Source organism: Lathyrus oleraceus, chromosome 3, assembly GCF_024323335.1.
Source record: "Lathyrus oleraceus cultivar Zhongwan6 chromosome 3, CAAS_Psat_ZW6_1.0, whole genome shotgun sequence".
In the NCBI taxonomy this organism is placed as follows: Eukaryota; Viridiplantae; Streptophyta; class Magnoliopsida; order Fabales; family Fabaceae; genus Lathyrus; species Lathyrus oleraceus.
Window position 1 is genome coordinate 185,646,690 of NC_066581.1, and position 23,643 is coordinate 185,670,332.

Here is a 23,643-nt window from a genome sequence, read left to right on the forward strand (position 1 = left end):
CGTACGAGAATCATTACAAAGTTAAGCTCTCTTTTCAAAACATTTTTTAAGCAATTCACAAACACTTTCCAGACAAACATAAGTGATCAAGCAATTAAGAGCCCATGGATAACCATGGATACAAAGGGTGCTAATACCTTCCCTTTGTATAATGTACCTCCCGAACCCAAAATCTAATTAAGGTCTTTCCTGTTCTTTTCCACCTTTCCTTATTGGATAAAAGAAAAGTCGGTGGCGACTCTCGCTATCCGCGACATTTGCTTTCCAAAGCAAAACACACAAAGTCAGTTCACCGTATGACAATCAAGCACAAAGGCTAGGAGGATGGTCTATTACTTCAATCCACACTTCATGACACTTAGGAAAAACTTATGCATCAATCCAAAGTACCTTAAATAATTCATGATCATTTAGAAGGTAGACTTGAAATGATTAAAGTTCATTAAGTACCAATCCACACATCATGAATAAGATGAACACAATCCGTCCAATTGGTCAAAGGAAAAAGAATGAGATGAAGAAGAAGGGGATAAGAGAGATCACACCCAATTGAATCACAAATTTGATCAAGGCATCATCAAAATCAATCATCCATTTTGGTGGACTAGGATTTTCACCCCATCAACATCCAGGATCCATTGAGTTTGATGAGACTTGAAGTCAAAATCATCATGATCCAAGGCCAACAAAAGTACACAAAGTTAATCAAATTTAAAATGCAACTATATGAAATAAAAATGCATTAAAGGTATTTTTTAAAATGGAAAATCCACAATCCTTCAAAACACCAAAAAAATGGCCAAGAAAATTATGGAAGGTTGGAAATAAAATGAGAAGTATATAATAGATTTTTCAAAATTTTAAAATGCAGAAAAGTATTTTTAAACCAATTAAAACAAAGGAGAAAATAGAAAATTCATGAAAAATAGAAAATCAGTGAAATAAAATGTGGGAAAATAAAAATCAGATGAGGAAAAATAAAAGGGACTTTTAGAAATTATTTTGGGATTTTTTGGATAAAAAATAAAATTACTACGAATTTTAAAGAAAAAGAAATTTAAAATAATAAAAGAAAAATAATTAAAATCAGAAAAAACCAGGAGTGTTGGATCACACCTCATTAATTGACGTGACAGAACCAACACTTCAAATGATGAGAAACACGATGGAACACGCTGCAATCAGAACACGGAATCCAGTTTGAATTTAACCAATCAAAACATTTCAAAATACCAACGTGTCTGGTCCAAACTCATACCACCTGAGAAATACTCCGGCCATCTTCTCTGATGAGCTCTCACCGGAGTTTCATCGTTTGGTAACTTCAAGACATGAGATCACTACCATTGTGATCCTCTTCTCATCCTGAATTCAACCTTATGTCTCAAATTCATTTATGTGAACTGAGCAAAGGGAATTTCAAAGAAGTTTCAGAAACAAGCAAGCCACGAAAAATAAAATTAAATGATGAAAACGATCAATCAACACCAGATAAGTTAAGGGAAAGCATCAGAGAGTGAAGGACTACATTGTGGTAACTTGTTTGAGTTCAAATGATGCTCAAAACTACCTTGTCCAGATGATGTTTAGAAGTTGATGAAACTCGATCTGGTTGGAGCAATTCATAATGTCTTAAAGCCTGGGAATTGTTGCAAAACTTTCAGAGGATATCGATGGAGCTAATAGAATCAAGAAAATATATTGAAAGAAGTTGAAACTCAAAACACGATAGTTGAATTTTTTGGAAAAACTTCAAGTTGCAACAGGGGTTTCTTGGCTCTCAAAAGCTTGCAAATGAAGGAAATATCTTCCTATATTTATAGGGAATGTGTTTGGATCCAAATACTTGTGGAATGATGTTGAATTCATGCAAAACAAATTTGATCCAAGTGTGTGAAAAGTGTGACTTGAAACTTATCAAAACTCAACCAAATGATATATTTTAAGTGTCACTTAACTTCTGGAGGTTTGTTAAAACATGTTTAGGACCAAAACACTTGATAATTTGGCTTGGAATTGAGTTTAGTCATGATCAAAATTTGGGCAATGGTGATTTCTTCAGTTCCAAGTCACCATGTTCAACTCAATGGGGCATCCTGCTCAAGAGGCTTTTTGATCCCACTCTTTTTGCAATATGTTAACATCATGGCCAAGATTAGAATGTGCCAAGAAAGGTTTCATTTGGATTTTTGAGCACAAAGTTATGGTGTGTTAAAGTTGGCATAAAATACTGGTTCCATAACTTAGAAAAATTTGAGTGTTTCATGGCTGAAAATGACCTATAATGTTCCAATGAATTCCATGGTCTTCTAATCATATTTTGAACTTGGCCCTTGAAGAAAAACTGTAGAGGGTATCACCAATGACATTGTGAAAAAAGAATTAGCTCCATATATTGAAATTTTAAGAAGTTATGATCTTTGAAAGTTGACAAAAAGTCACTTGAAAATAGGTCAAATTTCACTAAGTCCACAAATGACCTATAATGTCTCCAAAATTTTGATTATATTCCAAGCATAATTGGCTCTTTTATGTAAAGAGAAGTTATAGAGGATATTTATAAGAGTAACATGCAAAAAGGGGAATTCAAAAATGTTGAGAATTGAAGGAGTTGTGATCCTTGGAACTTTGACTTCAAAATATTGACTTTTAGGTCAAACATCTTAGAACAAGCTTGTGTATTTGGATTTTTATTGAACTTCAAAGCACATGGGTGATCATATGAACGCAATATAAGTTGTCCTTGAATTACTCTTGATTATATTGCTCAAAGCTTGAAGTTACTTATTGACTAAGGCATGAAAATAAACACATGAACCTTTGACTTTCGTTGAGAAGTAAGCCTTAAAACTTTGAGATGCTCTTGATTGAAAAGCCCTACCTTACACAATAAACTTAAGGAAACAAGACATATTTTGGTATTTTATTAGTGGTTAGATAAGCAATGAATCAAATAAACACAAAGGTAAAACAAATAGGTGCTTGGTGATCCCTGCAAGAAGCAAACCCAAAGATGGTTAGGGGAAGGGCCAAGATGTGACCTTGCTTGTATGCAAAAGATGAAAATGAGATGTGAGATCTTAGGATTAAAAATTAGGGTATGACAACATCAAGCATTCATTCATACCTGGTGACTGATCATTATGGATTCAAGGTTCTTGGCTTGCAAAGCTAGGGTTTGTATGTGGATGAAACCCTAGAGCATGACTTAGGTGTTCATCTGATTATAGGGGATGAAAAACCATAATGGCTTGATCTTTGAAGCATGAATTCAACAAGGTTCCATCATGGTACTCCTCAAGGGTCTCAAACCCTAATTTGCTGATGATTTGGCGGTGAGGCTTCATGATTGTTCCTTGGGTCTTATCTTGACTTCTAGACCCTAGTTGGGGGATCATATATGTTTAAGACTTTATGGGGAAGCATACCAATAAATCCAAAGGCCTTGATTGAAAGATGTGTTATTGAAACCCTAATCTCAGGTGCTTGAAGGCCTATGCTAGTAAAGCTTGACTTGGAATCATCTTGGTTTGACTGAAACCTTAGCCCATTGGGGGAAGGATCTTGCCCTACATCTTGTCAACTAAACCTACACATCTTCCTAGTTCTTTCAAGATCATGTCTCTTATTCATATCATGTGGATTATTGGTCATTGGTTCTTGGGGTCATGCTTGCACCAATACATTAATCTTTTGGGCTTTGGTTTGCTTTTGATCTATCAAGGCTTTTAAACCATTTCTAGGTCATCATTATGGGTTCATCTGTGTTTAATCAGGGTTCATGTCAACCTACATAAGTCCATACAAGAAAACCCTAGTTTGAGATCAACAATTGACTTTGGTCAACTGTTGTCTTTTTTGGTCAACTAGTTAATCAAAGTCAACCACTTTCTAGAAGTCACATTCAAGTCATTCATCTTTAATCCATGTCCATTTCAAAGGCTTTGATTCATTTCAAACCTTGATCCATCTTTGACTACAATCCATTGTATTTACCATTCAATATCCAACCTTCAAGTCTATTTTCAAACTAAAGTCCCTTTTGCATTCACATAATTCCATCATAAGTCTTTCTATCAACCAATCATTCTAATTGGTCATACCAAGTGCAATTTCAATACAACCATCCTACAAAAATCAAGCTACATTTTATTACATTCTAGACAATTCAAGACCATTCACTTTAGCATGACATTGCCATTATCATGACCAACCAATACATCTATACATTATCCAAACTTTCAAAACCTAATATTCATTCATTAAGCTTCAAAACCTTCAATACAAAACCAAGGTTCCATAAACCATTCCAATTCCCATTTACAACTCAATATATTTTCCATCTCATTATGACTAAATGCACATTTCATCCAAACTTTGTAACATCCACCACAATACATAATTCAATGGTTACATACAAGTTCAAGAATTCAATTCATAACCAAACTCTTCAAACTTTTCCTTACATTCATACAAGCCTATTCATACAAATCAATGAGTTCATACACCATTCAAACCAAATTTTTACATTACAATATTCAACCACAAAACCAATCATTCAGCTTCATTACAATTCCAAATCTTCATTCTAAACCATTTACAAAAGCCTTACAACCATTAAAATGCAATATGAGTCTAAATCATTATGTAACCTTTACAAGTCATACGACCAAGTGACATACAATCAACATGCCTATACCTTGTTCTACATAACATAAACCACATACATGGATACATCTAATTCAAACCAATCACCATAAATCCACGACCTCCATGACCAAAGGCAATGCACCACACCAGGCCAAATTCTGAGCATATCATGGCTGCACAAACCAGTTGGACATGACTAAACTCAAGCCTAGTGGACCTGCAATCCCAAGACAAATCTTCTACGCCCTCAGATCATCACCTTAGCAGGGGTCTCAAGCCTTGAACAAGTCAGCAAAATGCCCTGTTTCCAACTACAACCCTTGGCTCACCACCATCAAATAAAATGACTTGCATTATTCATCAATCATAATTTAACTTCAGTAATAACAAGGCAATAGTTGAATCAATGGAAACATGACAATAATGCACTACAATAGGTGACTTAAGCCTGACAAATTCATTCACCATTCATTAATTGACAATATTTCAAAGTCCATGATGATGGTTTAGTTAATCAAGCAATCAACATTAATAACTAGGCAGTAATATAGCTAATTCACAGCACATCCTAGCACTAATTGGCAATATGCATACCTGTATAACAAGCATTACATTTTAGCATCTCCATTCTATTGCAGCATAAGTCAATAACAGTAGGCATATGACAGTTCATAAAATCATTCATGATGAATCATTCCATGACTATCCCTAGCATGCTAATTTAATTGATAATCCATAACATACACTTTCCATTAGCATTTTCAATTCACATCATTTTCAACACAAGTTAACTCATAGCATAACAAAACCTTGTAACCTACTAATATCACAATTAAATTTTTAATAGCATATAATACAACATAACAAACTTTCTAATTCACTTCAAATTCATTAACTAACCATAACTGAAATTAACAGAAAATCCAAACAGAGTTAAGATGGATAACAAACTTACCCTATGATGACTAACTGACCTAACGCCTCTAACAGAATTGCCTAAAGCCTGCCCGAGTTGGTTACATACTCATCCTCTATATAACATCTTCACTCTGCTTCATTCTAGGATCCTTCACTTCGAGCTTCATTCTGCATCTTCTGCAACTTCAATCTTCTGCAAGTTCGATTTGCACTCCTCATAATGTCTCTGAGGCTTTGCTCTCATCACATCCATAACCACGAGTTGCAACACCATAGAAAAAGCAGGGGAGGGAGAGTATTCGGAAGAGGACGAATTAAGTAGAATAAGAAGTAGACATCAAGGAAAGAGCCAAGATCGTACTTGTTAATCAAGTGATTTTCCATCGCTACTTCATCTTCTCCGATTCAAGTTGAAATGGAAGGTAGATTTGGATTGGGGAGATAGAAACAAATCTTTTGTTGTATCTTACAGTCATTTCTGGTGGCTACTTCCGCTGGAGGCAATTTCCAGCGGCGCGGTGGCCCGCGACGAACATTGATCTGAGATAGTGAGCTGAGATGGCGCGCGTTTGATCTTCATTTAAATTCAATTTTTGGTGCATGTGTTGGATCATTTTGGCAAGCGTTTCTGATGGGCTTACAACATTTTTGGCCTAACAAGCCTTCATTCATCATCATCCCAGTTTGATTCATACACCCCTGTGTTGTAGTATTGTGGATCGGATTTTGGACAGTTTGTTTTGACTTTTTTTTAAAATGATTTTTATAGTGTTAAATATTTTAGTGTAAAAAAAATTTACAAAGAAATTTTTCATGAAAGCTTCAATTGAAAATTTGATTTGAATAGTTATTCTTAAAATGTTATTTTAGGTATTTCATCATTTTATCGAAAAAAAATTTGGATATCAATATTTTAAAAAATCAATTAATTTTGAAGCTATTTCAAATAGTTTTTCATAAAAATCATTTTTGAGATACAATTTTTTCACTTGACTATATTTTGATCTTCAATAATATATATTTATGTTATAGAATGAACAATTCAATCTTTTAATTTATAAAAAACAAATTTAAAAAAACTTGTAATTTTTTTTTTTTTTTAGAATCCATTTTCAAAAATACAAAGAAAAAATCCATTTTTTTAAAGTTAAAACAAATTGGCCCTTTATTATTCGCAAGAAAAGGGTTTGAGGCCTAAGGCCAATTGTTGTACATATTCCATTTCCAGTTCTACACCCCCAACAGTTTATTAAGTTTAATCAAGATTAGTTCTAATTTTTTAGCTTAATTAGGATAAATTCTTGTTAATCAATTTTACTTAGGTTAATCAATTTTTTAGGACTTAATTAAAATTTAGAGATTAACTAGAATTTATAACTAATTAGCTTAGAATTTTAATTAGAATAAAATTTAGGTTTAATTAGAATTTTAATTTCTTTTTAGAATTTAGTTTAGATTCTAAGCAATTAGGTTTAAAATAGATTTTAGAACTTCGATCAAATTTTAGGTTCTAGTTAGAACTTTGATAGAACTTTGATGAGGATGTAATTTTGTTCCTACTTGAATATTTCATGTGAAATGACCTTTTTATCCTTATAGGTTATTTTTGTTATTCTAGCCATAGAAATGCATATTCCTTTAGGATGAAAATTTGACTTAGAATAGTTAGCTAATTTTAATCAAGTTGATTTTTCATGAAGTATCTGATTAACATGACTTTAATTGTGGCATGCTCCCTTAGGAATAACTTGTGAATAATCTTAACACTTAGACTAGGTTAGTCATAATTTTCAATCTAAATAAAACCCTCCGATTCAAGTTGATAAAAAGCAATTTTGATTGACTAAATCCTTTGATCATTTATAATCCCACGGTCTATTCAAGTGATCAAAAGTCCCTTGATCACTTGATAAGACTATTTCTAATGTTGTGGATCTCAAAGCTTCAAGTCAAAACTTTCATGAAAGGCATCCCAGTCAAATCAAGTAGCGGATTATACAAGACATAACAAAGGTCAATGCTTGGTAACTACGATTCAAATTGTATGCCACGAGCCTTAAGTAATGTGGAATGATGAGACATAGTTTCTCCTACCCTTGTCTAGAGTGAATTTGCGTATGGGGCGTAGGCCCTAGCTATTCAAAGCATTCGTCCTCATTCATAGACTTTAATACAATGTGAATCAAATAAATTTCCAAGTCTTCTTCCATAAAGTAACATCAACTCAAAGAGCAGCAATAAGGATTCTTCTCCAACAAATTTTCAGTTATGATAAAAACCACACGCCATGAGCCCTAAGTAATGAGGAATGATGATATAGAGTTCCTCATATCCTTGTCTAGAGTGACTTTGCGTATGGGGCGTAGGCCTTATCTATTCAAAGCATTCTCCTTAATTCATAAACTTTAGTGTGGTTCATATCAAATGACTGTCAAGCACTCTCCATATTTCATCACCAATCATACCTCTTGCCTCATTAATCTCTTGTTATCATCCATAGTAGGCTGAACTACGAAAGCTCTGACTTTCTCATTGCACAGTGAGAATACGTAGGTATGAGAATTCAGATTCTTCGCGAGCTACCTTATTTATTTCTACCCCATTTATTATTCTTCACCAATCAATATCATACTTATGTGTTCCATACAATGATTATTGATCATTGTACCCAATAACACTTCCTTGTGGGTCCCATACCTACCCTTTTAGGACATTTGTCTATCTTGTGAACCAAGAGATTCTCATACCCCAAAATCCACCCTACCCTTCACAAAGTTCATCTAGGTCACTAACCCTAGTCATATGCATATCTTCATATCATTCATTTCACCTGCATAGTCATTGGTCCAATACAAGAGGACATATATCATGGATTCAAAGTTGTGTGCTTGGACCTAGTGGAAGCTAGGGTTTCTCTACAACTAAAGGTGGTTAAATCAATCAAAACCTAATTGGAGGTAGCTCTTGAAGCTTGTGTTTTGTGCCCAACATTGGTGATTCATCTGTGGCTTCTTGGTGAAACAAAACCCTAATTTGGGATCCTCACTTGATCATGGTGTCCCCAAAGCCTAATTCATGGCCACAACTGTAACACCCTTCTAAAATACCCCAAATGTTTAATAATAAAACAACAACAATTAAATCATACATATCAGAGTAATCATGCATCTCAAGGGTGTCACATAACAACTTCTTCACAAAAGTCAATATAAAATCAGTCATGCTCAATTTTATTCAACATAAAACTTCTTTAACAATACGCAGCGGATAAAATATTTCAACATCTGTAATTCATCAAAATTAACATTTATTCAACAATTCAAACATCCCGTCCCGATGTTACATCTATCAGAGCATGACCCTCTAACCACACTAGACTTCAAGCACTAGCTTCTATTCGACTCACTGCTCGTTACCTGAAAAATATAGCTGTAAGGGTGAGTTCCTCAATCGATATAACGAATATTATAATTTATCATGTTATGTTAAGTAATTCTACACGTTAATCACCCTAATTATATCATGCATTAGGCAACGGCACAGTCAACTCAATTATCATATTCAAACACAACGTAAAGGCAACTCAATAACAACATAAAATGCAACTCAATGAGACTCGACTCTTCATGCATGTGGTACCATTTGGAGTAAAACTCCCAACTTAAAATCATTGCCAGTTTAGTGGGCATCAAGGCATAAGCCTTCAACTTTCAACTTAAAAATTTGCCAATCCAGGCCAACGTGGTGTGAGCAAAAGCCCCATATTTTTGCCAATCCAGGCCAACGTGGTGTGAGCAAAAGCCCCGACTTAATGCATATGAATGTATATGTCATGTACGACTTGAAAGCTCAACAACATAATAACAACAGCCACATAACAGCTTTTCAACAGAACAACTCATAATCAACTTTGGCTCTTCAGCCTACAACTCAGTAATGCTCAACAAATCAACTTAGAATCAACGTTGGCTCATCGGCCTACAACTTAATAATTTCAACAAGGCAACTAAAAAAATCAACTTTTCAACATTATTGCATCAACATTTCACAACCATAAACCTAATAAATTCATTCCTCACAATTAACTATGATAGGCCAGCTACCACTTGCACTCACAACATAAAATCAACTATTTTCCATTCTGCAAAGACTCTGCTCAACTGGAGGGAGTCGGCGCAAAAGCCTTATGCGTCGACGCATACAGTCGACGCTTAGCTCACTGGTCGGCGCAAAACTACCATGCGTCGACGCATGCAGTCAGCGCAGGCCTCACGGGTCAGCGCACGCCGACCCTATGGTCGACCGCTCGCGCGCAGACTCAGATTTTTCTGAGTTTTCCAGGGTTCCGTTAGCTTACGTTTCGCAGGTTTTCCGGCCGTTTCCTCAACTACAACCATCTCTAAACAGAACCATTCGTCCGGTAAATTGGTAGCGCCGATTCAAGTTTTTAATTGGGATTCGTACCCTGGTCTAACATTTTCGACTCACACAACTATCAATTCAATTTACAGTTTTTAACACGGTTTATTCAACGTCAATTTCAGCATATACAGTTCCAATTAGGGTTAAAATCAACGGCTTCTCACTACCCATGACATGTTATTCTATAATACCCATTAAACGACGATAAACCCCCCTTACCTTAACAATCCGGCAACTCTTCGAGCTTCAAGCTTTTCCGTTCTCCAACCTTTGCTCTACAGCTCTTTGCCCTTTTCCTCTTCTCTGCAGCTTCTCAGTTTTCACGTAAAAAACCCTTTCCAAAAATGAAAACCTTTTCTCTTATTCCACTTATATATTTTCCAATAATAATTATTATTCCAAAATAATAATAATAATCCAATAATTCAATTTATTTAATTAAATTATTAAATATATTATTAACTTAATTAAATAATTCTTTTACTTTATTTGGGGTGTTACAACTCTCCCCCACTAAAAGAGTTTTCGTCCTCGAAAACATACCTCAAACAAATAACTCTGGATAGGACTCCTTCATCTGACTCTCCCGTTCCCAAGTCACATTGCCACCTGCTGGTCCTCCCCAAGCTACCTTCACTAAGGCAATCTCTTTACCCCGCAACTGCTTCAACTCTCGATCCTCGATCCTCATAGGCGATGTTTCAACAGTCAGGTTATCTCTCACCTGTACATCATCCACTTGGACTACATGCGACGGATCATGAATGTACCTCCTCAACTGAGACACATGAAAAACCTCATGCAAATTCGCAAGTGACGGCGGTAAAGCGATACGATAGGCTACCTCTCCTATCCTCTCTAAAATCTGATAAGGACCAATAAATCGAGGTGTCAACTTCTTCGACTTCAAAGCTCGACCAACACCAGTTATCGGAGTGACACGAAGAAACACATGATCTCCCTCTTGAAACTCAAGTGACTTCCTCCTCTTGTCATGATAACTCTTCTGACGACTCTGAGCCATCCTCATCTTCTCCTGAATCATCTTAATCTTTTCTGTAGTCTGTTGAACAATTTCCGGTCCGACCACAGCACTCTCACCGGACTCATACCAACATAAAGGTGTCCGACATCTCCTACCATACAAAGCTTCAAACGGCGCCATACCAATGCTCGAATGAAAACTATTGTTGTAGGTAAACTCAATCAAAGGTAAATAACAATCCCAACTACCTCCCTTTTCCAAAACACAAGCTCTCAAAAGATCCTCTAATGACTGAATCGTCCTCTCAGTCTGACCATCAGTCTGCGGGTGATATGCAGAGCTCAATCTCAGCTTAGTTCCCAAAGCCCTCTGCAAACCTTCCCAGAACTTCGATGTAAATCTAGGATCTCTGTCCGAAACAATACTCGACGGAATACCATGCAAGCTTACAATCTTCTCAATATACAACTCAGCCAATTTTTCTAACGGATAATCCATTCTGATCGGAATGAAATGAGCCGACTTCGTCAATCTATCCACAATCACCCAAATAGCCTCAAAATTCTTACTTGTCCTCGGTAAACCAGAAACAAAATCCATACTGATACTATCCCATTTCCACTCTGGAATCGCCAACGGTTGCATTAGCCCAGACGGCTTCTGATGCTCAATCTTTGACTTCTGACACGTCAAACAAGAATAAACGAAACTCGCGATATCTCTTTTCATTCCCGGCCACCAAAATAACTTCTTCAAATCATGATACATCTTCGTAGCTCCAGGATGAATACTCAACCCACTACGATGTCCTTCTTCAAGAATACTCTTCTTAAGTTCTGTAACATCCGGAATACACACCCGACTACCAAATTTCAAAATACCAGTCTCATCAATTCTGAATTCGCCACCTTGACCTTGACTCACTAGAGTCAACTTATCAACCAAAAGCACATCAGATTTCTGACCCTCTCGGATCTCATCCAGAATACCACTTGTTAATTTCAACATTCCCAATTTAACACTATTGTGAGTACTCTCACACACCAAACTCAAATCTCTAAACTGTTCGATTAGATCCAACTCCTTAACCATTAGCATAGACATATGCAATGATTTCCGACTCAATGCATCAGCCACTACGTTTGCTTTACCCGGATGGTAATTCAAACCAAAGTCATAATCCTTCAGAAACTCTAACCATCTCCTCTGTCTCATATTCAGCTCTTTCTGATCAAACAAATACTTTAAACTTTTGTGGTCACTGAAAACCTCAAATCTTGACCCGTACAAGTAATGTCTCCATAACTTCAGAACAAACACCACAGCTGCCAACTCTAAATCGTGCGTCGGATAGTTCCTCTCATGAACCCTCAGCTGTCTTGAAGCATAAGCTATAACCTGCTTATTCTGCATCAACACGCCACCCAAACCCAACAATGAAGCATCGCAATAAACTTCAAATGATTCCGACGAACTCGGTAATATCAGAATAGGAGCAGTAGTCAACCTTCTCTTTAGCTCTTGGAAACCTTCTTCACATTTTGAGCCCCAAACAAACGCTTGCCCCTTTCTAGTCAACATCGTCAACGGTAACGCCAACTTAGAAAATCCCTCAATGAACTTCCTATAATAACCAGCCAAACCAAGAAAACTTCGAATCTCAGCAACAGACTTCGGAGCTTCCCACTTAGATACCGCTTCTATCTTAGAAGGATCAACAGCCACACCACCTCTTGAAATCACATGACCAAGAAAACTTACCTCTCCTAACCAAAATTCGCACTTGGACAATTTAGCAAATAACTTCTTTTCTCGGAGAACTTCTAAAACCACTCTCAAATGCTCAGCATGCTCTTCTTCAGATTTCGAATACACCAAAATATCATCAATAAACACCACAACAAACTTGTCTAGGTACGGATGGAAAATCCTATTCATATACTCCATAAATACTCCAGGTGCATTAGTCACACCAAAAGGCATTACAGAATACTCATAATGTCCATACCTTGTTCTGAAAGCAGTCTTCTGAATATCCTCTGTTTTCACACGGATCTGATGATACCCAGATCTCAAATCTATTTTACTGAACACACTTGCACCAACCAACTGATCCATCAAATCATCAATCCTCGGCAAAGGATACCGATTCTTGATCGTCACTTTATTCAGTTGCCTGTAGTCCACACACAACCTCATAGTACCTTCTTTCTTCTTAACCAATAGCACTGGTGCACCCCACGGTGACACACTCGGACGAATAAATTTCTTATCCAATAGATCTTCCAACTGACTCTTCAATTCAGTTAACTCAACAGCAGACATACGGTACGGAGCCATCGATATCGGCCTAGTACCAGGTACCAAGTCAATAGAGAACTCCACTTCACGCTCTGGCGGCAATTCATTCACTTCTTCCGGAAACACATCAGGAAAATCACACACCACAGCTAGATCGCAAATCATCAGTTTATCTTTAGCCTCCAAAGTTGCTAACAGCATAAACAACCCTGCCCCATCAGCTACTTCCTCATCCACTTGTCTCGCTGATAGAAACAAACTCTTTCCTTCCTCACTCTCAGGAAATATCACAGTCTTATCAAAACAATTGATAGAAACTCGGTTAAACACCAACCAGTTCATACCCAGAATAACATCAATCTGCACTAGTGGAAGGCACACTAGGTCCATCCCAAAGTCTCTACCAAAAATACTCAAAGGACAATTTAAACAAACCGAAGTAGTAGTCACTGAACCCTTCGCAGGAGTATCAATTACCATACTTCCAAACATCTCAGATACCTCTAACTTAAGTTTCACAGCACAATCCAAAGATATAAAGGAATGAGTCGCACCTGTGTCAATAATAGCTACAAGAGGAAAGCCATTAATATAACACGTACCTCGGATCAAACGATCATCTGCAGAAGTCTCAGAACCCGATAAAGCAAAGACCTTGCCTCCTGACTGATTCCCTTTCTTCGGCTTCTGACACTGACTTCCAATATGCCCTTCTTCTCCGCAATTAAAACAAATCACTTCCTTGTGCTTGCAATCAGCTATTGCATGGCCAATCTTACCACAGCGAAAACACCTCTTTACTTCAGCAGTGCATACATTACTCTTATGACCAGCCTGACCATACTTGAAGCAAACTATACCAGTAGGAGCACCTCCCCTACTAGTCCTCTGAGCCGGAGCAGCTACTTGCTTCCCTTTTCCAGCTGGAACATCATATGGCTTGCCACGATTTTGATGCTGCTTTCCCTTGCGGTCACTGACAATCTTATAATGAGCATTATTGTCCTCTTCAAATATCCTGCAGCTATCAACCAATTCAGTAAAAATGCGTATCTTCTGATACCCAACAGCTTTCTTAATTTCAGAGCGCAATCCATTTTCAAACTTGATGCACTTTGAAAATTCAGCACCAGCACCAGTGTAATGAGGATAAAATTTGGACAACTCCACAAATTTCGCAGCATAATCAGTGACAGACATGTTTCCTTGCTTCAGCTCAAGGAATTCAATCTCCTTCTTACCACGGACATCCTCTGGATAATACTTCCTCAGAAATTCCCTACGGAATACATCCCAAGTAACGACTTCACCTGCCGCGGTCAACCTCTCGTGAGTCTCTAGCCACCAGTCATCAGCTTCGACTGCTAGCATGTGAGTACCATACCGAACCTTCTGAGCTGGAGTACAATCCATAACACGGAATATTCTCTCAATCTCTTTCAACCATCCCAAGGCTGCATCTGGATCATGCTTCCCTTTAAACACCGGCGGATTCTCTCTCTGAAAAGTCGCCAAGCTACATGACCCAGCATCACCACCAGCATTTGGCAAGTTCTGCACCGCTTGTGCCATTGCTTGCATTGCGGCAGCCATTGCAGCGTCATTCCTTCCAGCCATTTCAACTTATCAATACAACACAACTTAACGTTAGATTAATAACAATTACACAATTGTTAGACAGTAACGACACGACAACTGGCCGGACAGACCAACCTGCTCTGATACCACTAATGTAACACCCTTCTAAAATACCCCAAATGTTTAATAATAAAACAACAACAATTAAATCATACATATCAGAGTAATCATGCATCTCAAGGGTGTCACATAACAACTTCTTCACAAAAGTCAATATAAAATCAGTCATGCTCAATTTTATTCAACATAAAACTTCTTTAACAATACGCAGCGGATAAAATATTTCAACATCTGTAATTCATCAAAATTAACATTTATTCAACAATTCAAACATCCCGTCCCGATGTTACATCTATCAGAGCATGACCCTCTAACCACACTAGACTTCAAGCACTAGCTTCTATTCGACTCACTGCTCGTTACCTGAAAAATATAGCTGTAAGGGTGAGTTCCTCAATCGATATAACGAATATTATAATTTATCATGTTATGTTAAGTAATTCTACACGTTAATCACCCTAATTATATCATGCATTAGGCAACGGCACAGTCAACTCAATTATCATATTCAAACACAACGTAAAGGCAACTCAATAACAACATAAAATGCAACTCAATGAGACTCGACTCTTCATGCATGTGGTACCATTTGGAGTAAAACTCCCAACTTAAAATCATTGCCAGTTTAGTGGGCATCAAGGCATAAGCCTTCAACTTTCAACTTAAAAATTTGCCAATCCAGGCCAACGTGGTGTGAGCAAAAGCCCCATATTTTTGCCAATCCAGGCCAACGTGGTGTGAGCAAAAGCCCCGACTTAATGCATATGAATGTATATGTCATGTACGACTTGAAAGCTCAACAACATAATAACAACAGCCACATAACAGCTTTTCAACAGAACAACTCATAATCAACTTTGGCTCTTCAGCCTACAACTCAGTAATGCTCAACAAATCAACTTAGAATCAACGTTGGCTCATCGGCCTACAACTTAATAATTTCAACAAGGCAACTAAAAAAATCAACTTTTCAACATTATTGCATCAACATTTCACAACCATAAACCTAATAAATTCATTCCTCACAATTAACTATGATAGGCCAGCTACCACTTGCACTCACAACATAAAATCAACTATTTTCCATTCTGCAAAGACTCTGCTCAACTGGAGGGAGTCGGCGCAAAAGCCTTATGCGTCGACGCATACAGTCGACGCTTAGCTCACTGGTCGGCGCAAAACTACCATGCGTCGACGCATGCAGTCAGCGCAGGCCTCACGGGTCAGCGCACGCCGACCCTATGGTCGACCGCTCGCGCGCAGACTCAGATTTTTCTGAGTTTTCCAGGGTTCCGTTAGCTTACGTTTCGCAGGTTTTCCGGCCGTTTCCTCAACTACAACCATCTCTAAACAGAACCATTCGTCCGGTAAATTGGTAGCGCCGATTCAAGTTTTTAATTGGGATTCGTACCCTGGTCTAACATTTTCGACTCACACAACTATCAATTCAATTTACAGTTTTTAACACGGTTTATTCAACGTCAATTTCAGCATATACAGTTCCAATTAGGGTTAAAATCAACGGCTTCTCACTACCCATGACATGTTATTCTATAATACCCATTAAACGACGATAAACCCCCCTTACCTTAACAATCCGGCAACTCTTCGAGCTTCAAGCTTTTCCGTTCTCCAACCTTTGCTCTACAGCTCTTTGCCCTTTTCCTCTTCTCTGCAGCTTCTCAGTTTTCACGTAAAAAACCCTTTCCAAAAATGAAAACCTTTTCTCTTATTCCACTTATATATTTTCCAATAATAATTATTATTCCAAAATAATAATAATAATCCAATAATTCAATTTATTTAATTAAATTATTAAATATATTATTAACTTAATTAAATAATTCTTTTACTTTATTTGGGGTGTTACAACAACTCCTTGTGTGTGCCTCTAACCCAATATCATTGGTTCATCATCATTCCATGGTGTATGTGTGTTTTATTTTCTTGGTCAATATCCCTTCAAGGCCCACTTGTTCATGGCCCATTATGGAACATTCACTTCATGGCTTTACATGTTCATTTTTTGCTCGTCTATGTTCATTGGTTCAAGCCCATTTCCATGGCATCATGACTTCCACATGATTCAGTTCATCCTTAAGAAACTCATATGATCATTTCTTCAAGCCTAGTCCAAGCTCATGTCTTGCTTAGGCCAAGCCCACATGGCCATTTCAAAGGCTTAGTCTATGCTTTACTATTTCATATGTTCATTGTATTTCAAGTCCATCTATTGCCATTATCATTCCATTGGTGCTTGGTCCATGAATATTTGTTTAAGTTCTATTTCATGGTACACCTAGGGTTTTGCTAAAGCTCTGCTTCATGCTTGGTATTGTCCATCCAAGTCATTATCCATTAGTCCATGTTAAGGCCTAAGTTGATCTATGCTTTGTACCATCCATCATTCTCATTGGTTTGGTTTTGGTCCATCCATAATTCATGTCTTTGGGATTCATGCTAATGTTTCATTCAACACATAGCCTTGATTATCATCCATGTTCATTCATTCAATGTCATTTCAATCTTGTTCGTTTCAATCCATTTCAAGTTCATACAAGATCAGGGATTCATTCAAATTCATCTATTCAATTCAAGCATCAAATGAAAGTCATCCATTCAAATACCAATCCACTTCATTCAAATATCAAATTCCATTAAATAGATCATAAAAATGTCCTTACATGAGGAAAATACAAAAAAAAATGAAGTTTTGACCAAATATTGACTTTGGTCAACAATTGACTTTTTGGTCAACTTTGACAAAAGTCAACCAAATCCTAAAATCCTAATTCCCTAAACTTAATCCTAATCCCCCCATGGGCCTCGATTTATCATCCAAAATTCATGTTAGCTTGCTTCCATCATGATTTCTTCATTTACAAGTAACATTGTCCATGTCATGTCCATTTCCACAAACCTAGAAAACCAACCAAGTCAAGAACAAGTCATAACTGTTTCAAACATAACCTAGGCTATTGCATCACACTAGCATACAATCATTGAGGCCGAGCATTATACCAATTTCAAACCATTCTAATCCATGACATTTTCAAGCATTTAAAAACAAGGCTACAAGTCCAAGCACTTACCATGTATACCTGCTGCAGAACCATATCAAGGCTTGTGAACTTGCAGCAACATTGGGCTCATAATCCATCTGCTAAACCACATGACCTTACTATAAACCAACATCATGCAGCATCAGCCAAACCTATGAACCTCTTACATCAAGCCATAACCAAATAACCGACTTGCATCAAACACCTGCATCATGAGGCCTGCAACACATCAAAATATTGCTTGGAGTTCTGCATTTTGATCGCTTATTTTAATCACTTTTTTTGCTTTGTTTTCTAAATCGACCACTAAAACATAAACCGCCCTTAAATCGATTTCATTAGGTTAAGAATAATACAAGAATCCTTGCGATACGATACTCGAGGTGTCACTTCCCGCTTACTATATTTTATTACTCGTTTTTGACCCGTGTGCGACAACGGATCAATTCCAAATCATATTTCTCTCATTGGCAGTAAGGGGAATCGAAGACTAACTCGAATGGTCACAATCTCGTATTAAAGCCATAACAAAGAGTAGAAAAAGAGATTGTGAAGGAAAAGAAAAACATTACATGGGGCTTGAGTTTACAGAAAGAACGAGTGGCTGATGAAGTGAAGAAATTCGTCAGCAGCGCTTGAAGGAAGTATCACTAACTTTGGTGAAAAAGCAAAGGAAGAGAATAATCCTTTTATTTGAAATAAGTTACAACGGTCAAGAATATGTATCGAACAAGTGTAATGATGACAAATTGGAGTTCCCATAAAAGTCATCATGACGAGGAAAGAGAAAAGTTTGTCATCATTAAATGACTGGCATCCAGTAAATCTCCGAATAGGAGATCAACTTAAGGAAGAAGGAATTCCAAGATTTTCTAGTCTGAATACTTCAATCCGATTGGACCTCGTAATCGGGAGGCTTATGTACATCCCGAAATTTCTAAAAGGCCGAGGTTTTGCAAATTGAGTACAAGAAAGCAAGTAAGTTGGATAAGCACAAACCTTGCACAAGTCGGAACCCGATTAGGATTCACATGCCTGCAAAGCAAACACGTCGGAGTCGGTATCATAATAGACTCTGACAGAAGAACAAGTCGGCTCTGACCTTATGAGCGGTGCTAGGAAGCCATATGAACAGACACAATAGATGATTATGAAACATCTTTATGATGATAGGGGGTTACAGAAACCGAAGGAAAATACATTATGTAATGATTGTAGAGGACGAAGAACGTTATCCAAAGTTGCCTTAAAAAGGGATATGAAGAAGCACCCTTTTAAGGATCATTGATGAATGAAAAGGTATAAAAGAAAACTTCCTCCATGAGGAGAAAGACGACGAATATACCTCCTAACAAAATATGACGATTGTGGCTTCACATGACTAACTTCAAAGAAGTTTCTCTAAATAGTATTTAACAAACATTATATATATATATATATATATATATATATATATATATATATATATATATATATATATATATATATATATATATATATATATTTAATTGAAATACACTGATAGTGTAAAAGGATTTTACACCGTCAGTTAATCATGAACATTGGATGTTGAAACAAGTTTGACTTTTATTTTAAAAATCTATAAAGTAATGGAAACAGATGATGGTGATGAATTGATATTGTAAATTTTTTTACACTGACAATGCATAGTCATTAATATATATATATATATATATATATATATATATATATATATATATATATATATATATATATATATATATATATATATATATATATATATATATATATATATATATATATATATATATACTCCCTCCGTTCCTTTTTAAATGTTACTTTTTTAATAAATTTTTGTTTTTTTTAAATATTATTTGAAAAGTTTAAGGTAATATTAAATGTATTTTTATCAAAATTACTCCTTTGTAATTATTATAGAGAGAGCGAAAGTAAAATCAATGTAATATATAATTAAGGGTATTATAGGTAAAAAGAAAATTATTATTTAAAAAATAATAATAATGATTAATTTTCTTGATATATGTAAAAAGTTAAAAAATGACACTTAAAATATATATATATATATATATATATATATATATATATATATATATATATATATATAATCTAAACAGTATTATTTTTAAATTACTAGAGTAGTGTCATGGAGATAAACTCGTGCTACTTGCTTGCATTAATAATACTACTCCACAAGCTATGCACTTGTTTTCCTCCTCAAAACCCTTAACTTCCCTTCTCGGAAACACGACTGGAAATCCCCAAGTAATCTTCCTCACCTAGATAACCGAGCAGTAAAACAGCACAAAATAAGCTGACCAAAAATTTAATTCAAAGAAAGAAATTTGGAACCATCCCAAATACCAGTACTGTACTACACTTCATAATAAATAAATAAAAAACACAATAGAGCTAACACAAAAAACAAACAGAGGGGCAGTGACAGCCTCACTGAGTAGTGAACAGTGATAGTGAATAACTCTGAGAAGCGCTAGCCGAGCCGGCTGACAAGCCGAATTTCACGCTTCTCGCTAAACAACACGCGCACTTGCACGTGCAATCCCTTCTTCCTAACACGTAAACACACTCACGGTCCTATAACTGTACTTATGGAAGTGGGTAGTGGAAACAGGGGCGACTCATATTAATTAATTAATTATTAATTTAACTTAATTAATAAAAAATAAAACAAAAATATATTTAAAAAATATAACGACAAGGACAAAAGGATCCTCCATATAACTACCCCATTCCCAAACCAAGAGTAACTGCAACTCTCACTTCCTCTCCTTTATCACTCACCAACTCAAACTCAAATTGAGGGTGTAGAAAGTAGAAATCAGTAACCACGTTCTTTCTCTACAAAGACTGAACTAAACACTGATAACTGATTTTTTTTTTACTCAAAATCATAACCTAAAAACATTACGATTCACAAAATGGAGCTTAGTAAAGTGACGTTAGAGATATTCACGAAACTTGAACAACAATGGCTTTCCGTTTCACAATGTGGAGTCACCTCCAAAACCCGCATACTAAGCATTGACGGTGGAGGAACAACCGCCATTGTCTCCGGCGCTGCCTTAATCCATCTCGAGGACCAGATCCGCTCACAAACCAACGATCCTCATGCTCAAATCACTGATTACTTCGACATCATCACCGGCACAGGCATTGGCGCAATACTCGCTGCTATGATCACTGCTGATGACGGCTTTGGTAGGCCTCTATACACTGCAAAAGATGCCGTTACTTTCATCGCCGATAAGAATCATGAACTTTACAAACCGAAATCTGTAGGCGTTTTTCGCCGGCGGCGAGGATTCTCTTCAAAAAGTGTTGAGAGTTTGTTGAAGCAAATGTTTCAAAGAAAAGAAAATGGAGGAAAATCGTTGACATTAAAGGACACGTGTAAGCCATTGCTTATCCCTTGCTTTGATCTCAAGACTTCAGCGCCCTTCGTTTTCTCACGAGCCGACGCGTCCGAGTCAGAGAGTTTCAACTTCGAGCTATGGAAGGTTTGTCGCGCCACGTCATCGACTCCAGGCCTCTTCAAACCCTTCCAGTTCGCTTCTTTAGATGGTAAAACATCTTGCTCAGCTGTGGACGGTGGTCTTGTGATGAACAATCCGGCGGCAGCGGCTGTCACGCATGTTCTCCACAACAAACGTGATTTCCCGTCGGTCAATAGCGTGGAGGATCTGATGGTTCTCTCGATCGGAAACGGAGCGCCGGCGAACAGAGTCCGTGACGTTCGCGAATGCTCAACATCGACGGTGGTTGACATTGCTCTCGACGGCGTTTCGGAAACCGTTGATCAGATGTTAGGAAACGCCTTCAGTTGGAACCGTACTGACTACGCCAGAATTCAGGTACTACATCAATGGCTCTTTCTCTTTATCTTTCTTAGGCACTGTTTTTTGTTCCCGGGAAAGAAATAAACAGAGGAACTTGAAAAGGAAAATTAACTGAAACTGATTAGTTTTATATTTAACGGCGTTACTTAACAGTGTGTTTTACTGCAGGCGTATAATTTAGGAGAAAATGGAAGTTGGGAGGAAATGGAGGTGTTGAAGGAGAGAGTGTTGGAGTCGTTACCGTTTGGTGGGAAGCGGTTACTACAAGAAACAAACGGTAACAGAATCGAGAGATTTGTGCAACGTCTTGTTGCTACTGGAAAGTCTAGTTTACCACCTAGTCCTTGCAAGGTTACGCCGTTAGTCCCTTGCTAACGGTCTCTTTTAATTGTATTATTTTGACTTGTAAGTTGTAACTTGTACTACTATTAAGGTCAATTTTTTTTTAATCTTTTATAATTCTGTAGTTTTTTTTTTAACTTGTTCCAGGTTAATAATTCTACTACTCCGTAGTGTACTTGAGTGTAGTGATTTTCAGTACTTTGTTTTGCTGCTTCCTCTGATATTGATTTTTTTGGAGTTTCATAACTAGTACCGTTTCTTTTCTTAAATGGGACGCGTTTAGATAAATAGTGGTAATTACGGTCATCGTGATATTGTTAATTTCCTTAAATGGCTGCGTGATTCGTGGAGTTGGAGAACCACCCACGACTGCACTCGTGAGTCGTGCCAAATCTCCTTTTATTTGGAGAGGAAAGTAACACTGTTCCGCGCAAGGAGGAATACTATTCAAGATTAATTGTCAAATTTAATTTGAGAACGAGTTACTACTATTTACGAGCTTATTATATGCTCACTACGAAAGCCAATAATAACTTAATAACAAGAGGTTTAAATAATGGTTGACCATCCGTATCACCAATAATATATCTAAGAATATTAGTATTTTAGTTCATTAAAAGTAGAGTTTGATCTAAACTCAAAGGACGGAAAGATAAAACTTATGTTTTGCAGGCATAAGTAATTTTATAAAAGTTGTTGCCGAGCTTTACCTACTTATATATCACGAGTTGTTAGGTTAATCCTAAAAGCGTTTCTTAAAAGGTGGAAAACCTTATATGTAACTTTTGGTGGGAAAGTAAGGACACTTACAATAAAATCCATTGCACCAACAAGAAAAAATCGTGTAAAGCTAAAGGTGAAGGAGAGATTTTGAGAACCGATGAGGCAATATTGTTAGTGAAGTAGGAGTGGAGGATTCGTATTTATCTTACTCTTTTAGATAGATGTGTAAAAGCTGTGTATTTTCTTTAAAAAAATTGTCCTTCATGCTGTTATTTCCAACCTTATTTTTAAACCTCTAAATGAAATATATGGCTGGAACATAGCGATGAGAATTTATGGAGACATATATTCGAACCTATTTAAGTATGGTCTAATTTGACTTGTTTAATAAAATGGTTAAATTTAAGTTTTTTAAACATTATGTTTAATTAAATAGGTTAAGTTTATGTTATTAAAAAAATATATATTGAGGCTGACATACATACATACATAACACACACATATATATATATATATATATATATATATATATATATATATATATATATATATATATATATATATATATATATATATATATATATATATATATATATATATATATATATATGCCAGCCTCAATATATTTTTAAATAGGCTAAATAATATTTAAATAGTTGTGTATTCCATTTAAAAATAGGTAAAA

General features: G+C 36.4%; 1 protein-coding gene and 1 long non-coding RNA gene across 2 annotated transcripts; one reads left to right on the forward strand and one right to left on the reverse strand.

The window, feature by feature from the left end:
* Positions 1 to 4,596: 4,596 nt before the first annotated feature.
* LOC127129049 (uncharacterized) lies at positions 4,597 to 6,107 on the reverse strand. The gene is made up of 2 exons (XR_007806133.1): positions 5,606 to 6,107; positions 4,597 to 4,969 (listed from the first exon to the last, which is right to left on the reverse strand). It is a non-coding gene; the product is annotated as an uncharacterized LOC127129049 (long non-coding RNA).
* Positions 6,108 to 20,794: 14,687 nt separating this feature from the next.
* On the forward strand, positions 20,795 to 22,463 carry LOC127126151 (probable inactive patatin-like protein 9). Its single transcript, XM_051055025.1, has 2 exons — positions 20,795 to 21,908; positions 22,062 to 22,463. Exons 1-2 carry the CDS (start codon positions 20,976 to 20,978, stop codon positions 22,266 to 22,268), a joined length of 1,140 nt encoding a protein of 379 aa, XP_050910982.1. The 5' UTR covers positions 20,795 to 20,975; the 3' UTR covers positions 22,269 to 22,463.
* Positions 22,464 to 23,643: the final 1,180 nt, after the last annotated feature.